The sequence below is a fragment of the Eurypyga helias genome, unplaced genomic scaffold (assembly GCF_000690775.1).
Source record: "Eurypyga helias isolate BGI_N326 unplaced genomic scaffold, ASM69077v1 scaffold10914, whole genome shotgun sequence".
NCBI lineage: Eukaryota > Metazoa > Chordata > Aves > Eurypygiformes > Eurypygidae > Eurypyga > Eurypyga helias.
This window is the reverse complement of record NW_010244345.1, coordinates 1-9167: the sequence shown is the minus strand read 5'-3', so window position 1 is coordinate 9167 and position 9167 is coordinate 1. Positions and strand designations below refer to the sequence as shown.

The following is a 9167-nucleotide window of genomic DNA, read 5'->3' as shown; positions in this document are numbered from 1 at the left end:
AGCTCTCCCATTTCCTTCTGGAGAGAGTCTGCCTGTAGCAGACTCCCACTATAATATCCCCTCTCCCTGCCCTCCCTTTAATCCTGACCCATAAACTCTCTGTCAGCTCCTCATCCATCCTCAGGTGGAGTTCCAGGCACTCCAGCTGGTTTTTGACATAGAGAGTAACACCCCCTCCTCATCTCCTCTGCCTGTCTTTCCTGAAGAGCCTGTATCCTTCCATTCTGACACTCCAGTCATAGGAGCCATCCCACCACGTCTCCGTGATGCCAATTTATCACAGCCCTGCAGGGGAACACACGTCTCTAACTCCTCTTGTTTATTTCCCATGTTCCGTGTGTTCGTATAGAGGCTTTTAAGATGGGCCCCCAATGAAGCTGACATACCATAGACATTTTAGCATTTGATGAGTATGGGAATTGAGTTATTCATTCATCTGAGAACATGTAAGAACCAAACAAATATCATTTTAACCCTTCCTTTATTCCATCTCAGAAGCCAAAACCCTTAAGAGAAAAGGTACTCATGGCAGCACTCAATTCAAAAGCAAAGCATGAATCAAAGTGGGTATTAAATTCTTAAGGCAGCATTAAGATCAGCATGACTTGATTCTTCAGTCTTGTATAAATTAAAATATAGAGCCCACATCAAACCGCAGCTTCAGTCTTCGCACATATCTCTCTCCTTCTCTCAGCATTCCAGAGCTAACTATGACTGACTGAAGAGAAACAGACTCTGAATTGGGCCTTTCCATGAACTGCACAGAGAGGCATTATGATAAGCAAAACAGGACACACGGTCCTTAGATACATTCATGTTTGCCACTGTAATTTAGGTAGCACTTCACTATTCCACACTCCTGTAGTTCCCATGCTATGTTCTGCTTTCCCTCTGGCCTAAACAAGACTACATGGAACTTCCATTCTCAAGATCAGGATTACATAAAACATTCGTCCTAGAATGAACTGCCAACAAAACAACACTTCCCCATAGGCTTGATTCAGTCAATAACATATTTAACCTCCAACTGTCAGGAAGAAAGCTCCTTCAGAACACTTATCCCTTGCAAGGGTATCAAGAGTTTCTCTGTGTTATACAAGTTCTGACTTACTTTGGCTTTTTGGAAAAACAAACGAAAACAGCCTCTTGGATCCACATTACAATTTCTGGCTATTTCTATAATAAACTGCATCACAACTGCTTGGTGTGCTATTTGTTCCATCAGAGCTCTTTTCTGAAAAGAGAAATTACATAATTACAGAAAATGTCTTTATAACTCCATCTAAAATTCAGCAACATCTTTGCATTTGATTCCTAAAGTGAAAAGATCTGATGCTGACAGAAGCAAAGGGACTTAATTAGCTGAGACTAGATCTAACGTAGTAATGTGTTTTGGGGGCTTCCTTCAGTATGGCAACATGGACATGGGAAGACAGGGAGAAGAGTGGCTCATCAATTTGGACAGCTTTTCTGTAGTGTGAGAAACCGCATGCTTTTAAGCAGTTTAAAGGTCTTCCTCATACCTGTTCAGCTTCTAGGTGAAAACACCAGAAGATGAGATATTTAGCTGTTTCTTCACATACAAGATATGGGTGGTCAGACAAAAATCTTTGACTGTCATCCCATCTACTCAGCATACCTGATTAAAAAAAAAAAAAAAAAAACCAACATGAATTAACACATTCAATATGGAGAAGTGATTTAATGCAGTGAAGACGTTATTCACATTTACATACTACTACAATCTCCTTCACACTTCATTGTTACCTCATAAGAACAGTGTGCAAATAAAACTGAACTCAAGTTTTTTGTTGTTTTTAAAACGCCTCCCAATGCTGAAAGAACATTACCAATAAGGTATGCTCGGACTGTAAAGATACAATAAAAATAAGATCTTAACAGTAGCAGCTAACTATATTTCAGTATCTCTTGCAGTGTTAAAAAGAGGTTAACTGTAAATGGTTTTCCACACACTGTAACAACGTAGTATGTATACCTATTTGTTAAGAATTTGATAGTATAACTAAGTTGATGGATGGAGATTTACATTCAGTGATTTTGACAGAAAAGTTCTTTAAGTACTTGCAAGTAAGACAAATAGAAATGAAAACATAATCATAGTCTAAAATGAATATGCTTCTGGCATGGTTGGCTAGGTTTTAGGAAATACAAATCTATTTTTATAACCAAGTTCAAGCATTAAGGTCAAAACAGGAGATCCAACTCAGTGGTATAAAGTTAACTAGAAGACTGAATAGTAGTAAGTAGCATGAAACTACCTTCATGGAAAGAGCTGCAGGTTGAAAGTCAGAACTCAAAATTCAAGCAGTGAGATCACCTTCCCTGCCAGCTCCCCGCATTGTCCTTCGTACAAGTTAATTGCCCTAATATACATATTAGTGATATTTTACTGCTTGTCAGTAGTAGATACAAAGTTTTACCCTTCTATCACTCATATAACTTTAAAAATAAAAGATTGGTTCCATCTCTACATAGTCTTAACAGCTGTTTTGCAGATATTTACCTTTTATCATTTATCCCACAATAGATTAACAGACAGCAAAACCCCAGCTATTTATAGAAGGCAGGTACAGACAGTCCCAGACACTTTTACATGCAGGAACTGCATCTCCATAAATGCCCCTATCACTTCCCATGGAACAGCAAAAAAAAGTTGCTAGAATTTTAGTTTTCATGACTTGAAAAATTTTTTCAGTTCTATGTTGACTCAAGAAGTTCTCATTGATCATAGGAACTGACTTCTGCAATTTACAGTTTCCTTTACTTTTACATGGTTATTTGTTATGATGACACATCTCCTGTCCTGAGAAACAAGACTCTAGATACTCTCCTTGCCAGATGTTTCATTTGTTAGCATCCATTTTGTACAATGATGAAAAAAAAATACACACAAATTCTACAGGAGGTTAAACCGCAAAATGTTGGAAGCAACATACTTACCAAAGTATCTAATCTTTTGTTCATGCTTCTGTGTAAATGATTTAGATATATCTTCATCTTCTACTTCTTTTCTTTTATATTGACTAATAATACTCTAATGATAAGAAAAAACTATCATAGAATCTCCACATATACCTTTTTTGAACTACAGGATTAATTTAAGTCATTAATATTTAAAAGGCAATGTTCTAGTTTTAAGAATAGCCCAGCAAACACATGTATACATTTAATATACTCAAGAAGGTTATTTACCAAAACACAGCTTGCGTAATTATTAATAGGGTGAAAAAGCCTTATCATATTCTTCTTCTGAGCAATAATCTATCTCAAAGTTATGCACACTAGTAGGAACTTGATCTATAAACAGTGAGAAACATCTACACCATCTAGCCCTGATGAACCTAACTCAGTGAAATTAAGAAAAACCATGCATTAATGGTTCATATTCAAGTTAAGTGCTGAAAACAAAACTGGCATTTACTATGAAGACAGTTTGTGCTAAAATAATCTGTATTAACAAATTAATGTTATTAGAGGCAAACTGCATGTTTCAAATGTGAGAATTTGGCATAACAAAGAAGCAAACTTCATGTGAAGAACTACTGCTCATCCTTGGTTTTGGCAACAGTTGCTATAAGGGACAAATATAAGTTCTGATTCCCAATTAAAAGAGAAGTGTCATACACGCTCATGTTATCAATGCAACATGTCCCCTTTAACAGAGCAAAATAAGAAATAAAAACATTCAACACATTACAATAAGCAATATACTAGATATAGAAAACACTCAAGATGAGAAATAAATGGAATAAAAAAGGCTTATAATTGTTTTCATAAACATTTATACATGCCATACCTTACTAAATACCTCCGTACTAAAAGAATCTGTATTCCATAGATTCTGTTGTTCCCTCTGTATTAGCACTTCTTCTTTTCTTCTCCACTCTTCTTCTCTCTGTCTCAGTTCTGAAGCTTCAGTCTGTGCTTTAGCATATTCCTGATCTGTGGATTCTGAATTGTGCAGTGCTAAACTACCAAGTTTCTGCTGGGCTTCTGCTAGATTCCATTGGGATTCTACAGACCTCTTCACAAACTCTTTTTGGTTTTGACAGATAAATTCAATCCCTTGACTATAAGTCTGTGTGGAAAACAAACATGCTGTTTATGGAAGGAAAACTGATAGAATTTATGGATCATATAATAATCAGAAGGCTTTGACTCCCAAATAGAACACTGAGGCATCTTAAAAGCAATATTATATTCACAACAGTGACTAAACATGATACTGTGCAGCTAGAAGATTTTTAAAGGAAACATCTACTTCAAGCTTTCTAAACTTAATTGAAAGACATTTACAGAATTATGGATCGAGTATTGCCACCAGTAATACAATCTCCAGACTGCATATCATAAAATTCTTTTGCAGATGAAAGGATTTTCCTCACTCCCCTCTGGCTATTCTGCAAAATTAACAATAACCAAAATAGCAGAATACTTGTAAGTCATAGTTCTGAGAAGAAAGCATCTGCTTTATGATGTCAAATTATAACAACAGAGTAACTATTACTACTTACCTTCCAGCATGGATTAATATTACTGTGGTGGGTTGACCTTGGCTGGCTGCAGGGTGCCCATCCAGCTGCTCTCTCACACCCCTCCTCAGCAGGACAGGGGAAAAAAATAAGATGAAAAAAAGCTTGTGGGTTGAGATGAAGACAGGAAGATTGCTCACCAACTACCATTGTTACAGGCCCAACATAGGCAAAACAGACTCGATTTGGTGAAGATTAACTTAATTTATTGACAGTTAAAAATAAAGTAGGATGGCAAGAAACAAAAGACAAAACTGAAAACGTTCCCCTCCCCCTTCCCAAGCTCAACTTCACTCCATTGTTCCTGACTCTTCTGTCTCCTCCTCCCTGTCCTGAGTAGCATTGGGGGGATGGGGAATGGGGGTTACAGTCAGTTTGTAACAGTTCCTCTCTGGCACTTCTTCCTCCTCACTTTTTCCCCTGCTCCAGCATGGGGCCCTTCCCACAAGCTGCATTTTTTCCAAGAACTGCTCCAGTATGGTTCTGTTCCATGGGGTACAGTCCTTCAGGAAAAGGCTGCTCAAGCATGAGTCCCCCACAAGCTGCAGCTCCTGCTCAAACCCTGCTCCAGCATGGGCTCTCCACTAGCTGCCTTATTGCCCTCATTGTGTAGCAGTGAAGAAGTGTAGTCATTCATGGAACAACTGGAAGAGAGACATGCCTAGCTCTAGTGGAAGGGAGCCTCAGTTTGAATAGACAAGATTGGCACTCCCTACCTGCTGCCACTGGCCTTACTGCCCCTGCCATCCTCAGGACTGACTTTCTTAACTACTGCAGATGGACAGATGGGACAGGAAAACTTTGCGGTTTTGGAATAGGATGAAGTGTGGTTTGCACAGGAGGGAACCGATTACAGCACTCTACTGACCCCAGTGTTGCTGCACATACTCAGACCCAGACATCACTCCCTTGGCAACCCAAGTAATTTGCTGAAAGCAGTAGTAATTTGCTGTATGTAGTGGAGTTTATGATGTAAGTATATTAAAATTGTGATGATGTTGAAGTAGAGTTTATAATGGATGTATGTTCAGTTCTTAAATATGTTTCACAGAGGTAAAAGGTGGAATGTATTGGGCATAAAATAAAGGGGTTTGGTAGCAGGGGGCTGCAGGGGTGGCCTGTGCAGGAAGAGGCCACATATTACTATGTGCCAGTAATAGCTGGTTCCAACCAGCTCTGAAAATTACGTAAACAATCCATTGCATGACAAAACTTGGTGCACCTGGTGCCTCTGCTCAAACATATTTAAGTAAGAGTGGCAGCTGCTGGTAGAAGGAGAAATGGATGGAGACAATATAGGTACAAGATAGAGATGCAATTCTGAAAGGAATTCCTCCACACCAGAGCAGCTATGCCCCAAAGGGACTGCATCCTGTGGTTAAGCCATACTGAAGCAGGCACATGGTCAAAGGGCTTGCAACCCATAGAGGCACCCACACTAGAGCAGAGAAAAATTAATAAGCAGCAAAGGGTGGTGAAAGAAAATAAGTAAGCTACAGAAAGAAACTATTATGCAGATTACCCCAACCTCCTTTGTACCACCTATCACCAGATCATAACCCAGCAAAAATAACAGAAATTGAGACTAAGAAGCAGGGCCACATTTAATTAAAGTTGAACCTGAGGAAGGGGGGGAGAAAAGATGTTTCCCTTTGTTTAATTGTGGTTTTGGTTTTTTTTTCTCCCCCTCAATACCTAAATCAGTAATTGAGTTTGTATCAGTTGGGAATAACTTAAATGAACTAAAATTCCCCTGAGTTGAGACTGTTTTGCCTGTAACCGTGGGCTGGTGACAGATTCCAATATTACCTATAGCATTACTACACAAGTCCTTTCTGACACGTCCTAGGTTAGCTAAACAGATAAGCATGCGCTTATGTATGCCTGTTTACACCCCCAATGCACCAGACGCGGTGATTATTTAAAAAAAAAAGTTTAATCACTTCTCAGACTCACATCTTTGCACCTCTTCAGTGGTTTCATTTTCTGTTTTACACCACACAGCGCAAAGTACACGTGTATAAGCCCAAAAAAGATCAGGTTCTCTGTAAATTGGTTCTGTAAACCTATGGTCAAAAGCCCTTCCCCGAGAACCCAGAGAGCTGAAACCAGGCACAAACCCTGCAGGTGCAGGCACTGGCAACACAGAATGCCCCAGCGGTAAGAATCACGCATGCTTCCACCTAAGGTTCGGTCGAGCAACGGAAACCCACCCCACTGGTAGGTGCAGTCAAAGACCCTCCCCGCCAGAAGGAAGGAAGGAGCGCACGGAGGGAGCCCCATACAAACTCAGCAGAACAAGAAAACAGTATGACAAGCGCACGGGGAGAGATGTACCTGCGTTTCCGACAGGCGCTGTATAGATATGAGAGTCAATTCCCGTTCCTTATCCTCTTCAGCCGAACCAAGACCCTGAAAGGAGGAAAACCACAGCGCCATCTTTACCACAAACTACACAATACAGACTAAGCTTCCCCAACACTGAACCGGATATTCCTGTTGCTTGAGGTCGTTACAAGTTTCCCCGGAAATGACGCTACAGACTACCTCCAACGGCAGACGTAAGGCTTATTTCCCCTCCCTCGCCCTGCACGTTACTCCGCATTGGTCCAGATCATGCGGGTAGACTTGACCCTGCCTCTTCTGAGCTAGGAGAGCCTGAACTCAGTGTGATGTGGGAGGTTGGGGTGTGCGTGGTCTGTTTATTACTGAGCCTGTTTTGTTGGATTAGTGATTCTGAAAAGTTTTTTCAGGGAAATAGCCTTGTTGAAGTTGTCACTGGGTGGAATGTGATCGGTTGTGATTTGTTTGCAAGCAGCCAAGGGAAAGACTTCAGTGCAGAAGTCCAGGGAGGAGCTCAGTCTGGTCCACCTAGTCCTTAGCTTTCTGAGCTGGTTGCTGTATGTGTATTTGTGCTGGTTTTAGTCAGGACAGAGTTAATTTTCTCCACAGTAGCTGTTACGAGGGTATGGTTTTTTATTTGCCCTGAGAATAGTACTGATAAGGGTTTTTTTAGTTGGTGCTAAGGAGTACTTGCACCAAATTCAAGGTCTTTCTCTGCTTCTGATACTGCAGCTATGTTCCCAGCTTTCTCACTACAAGTAGTGTTGGGAGATGCAGTTCAGACAGCTAACCCAAACTAACCAAAGGAGTATTTCATTCCATAGCACATCATGCTTAGTACATAAGCAGGGAATGGGCTGGGGGACCATAGCTAGCTCACTTGCTTGTTTGTTTAGCTCGTTATTAGTTCTGTTCATTAGTGAGTTGGTGGGTTGGTTGGCTTTCTCAGTCGTGCTGTCGCTTGTGGGGCTCGCTCAGACTCTGGTGCGATCGCTCTCAGGCTCTGGTTCTTGGGCTCTCTGGCTCTCTTCTCGTGACCTTGCTGCATATCAGTCAACAGGTGGTAAGCAATTGTATAATTTGTAACATTTTCATAACATTAACAATACTACTAGTAACATGTAATTAGTATCACTATAATATTAATTTAGATTCAGTTATTAAATAGTTCTTATCTCAATTTTACAACCTTCCTTGTCTTTTCCTCTGATTCTACTTGTCTACTAGAGGAGGGGGGGAAGTGAGCAAGTGGCTGTGTGGTACTTTACTGCAAGCCGAGGTTAAACCATGACAGTATCTCAGATCTGCTTCACAGTTACAGGTTTGGATGTTGTTACAGAGCAAGAGCTGATCATTGCATCAGCGTGGGAAATGGTTCTTTATGCTGAATCAGTTTTGTAACATATGCATGTCAGTGTTTAGCTTTTGCAAAAAAGAAGATGTTTCTGTGTTTTCTTCTTCAGAGTTCCATGGAATTTTTCTGTAAAGATGGAGGGCCAGTTTGCAAACTTTGCTCCATCCTCATCTTCATCTAGAAGCTACTCCAGGAATTAATCAAATGTGTATACATACACAGGTCTTCTCTAATGTTGTGACATGTGCATGCAGGTTCTTTGAAAGCATATGCATGTATCCAAAGGATTGCCTGTGCAGACAGCACTACTAAGCATGTTATACACATTCTGTTGAGCTGGTAGATGTCCAGGTTTACGTCTCCCCTTCTTCTCTGCCACTCCGAGCAGTGCTCAGTGAGAGCTCCCTGCACCGAGCTGCAAAATCTGCGTGCTGGCAGCCATGGTGTTTTGGCATGGAGAGTCTCCATAGCAACGTGATGGGTCCCCATGAGAAGCCGCAATGGCTCTAGTGCCAGATCAGTGACCTGTGTGCAGGGGCTGGAGAGCTGTCAGGCTGAAAGCGGACGGGGTCTTTTTTGTGCCCCTTTCTTCTATATCCCCTTCCCCTTGAGTTGCTAGGACTCTCCTCTCCCCTGTGGCTGGCATTGGGACCAAGATGCCTTTGAAGTAGGTAGTGAGCTGCAGATTCACACCATGAAGTGCGAGCCACGAAGTCTTGAGAGAAGGAGCAGGGAGAGCATAGACAAAGGTCAGGAGCAGGGGAAAGGAGCTGGGGGAACACCTAGAAATTCTACTTCTGATACAGGTACGGTAAGGTCATAGAAATCTACCTTCAATACTGTACATCTCTGAAATACGACACTCCTGTGAAATGCAAGAATATACACACGTATCTGTAGAGGAATTTTTAGGTAAC

At 41.0% G+C, this 9167-nt stretch overlaps 1 protein-coding gene across 1 annotated transcript; it reads right to left on the bottom strand.

Moving 5' to 3' along the window:
• Positions 1 to 1111: 1111 nt before the first annotated feature.
• On the bottom strand, positions 1112 to 6992 carry LOC104504675 (hsp90 co-chaperone Cdc37-like 1; the record flags this gene model as incomplete). The annotated part of the gene is made up of 5 exons (XM_010149712.1): positions 6891 to 6992; positions 3818 to 4099; positions 2962 to 3055; positions 1524 to 1639; positions 1112 to 1234 (listed from the first exon to the last, which is right to left on the bottom strand). Coding segments are annotated over exons 1-5 (717 nt in total), but the record flags the coding sequence as incomplete, so codon positions are not given.
• Between the last annotated feature and the right edge of the window lie 2175 nt (positions 6993 to 9167).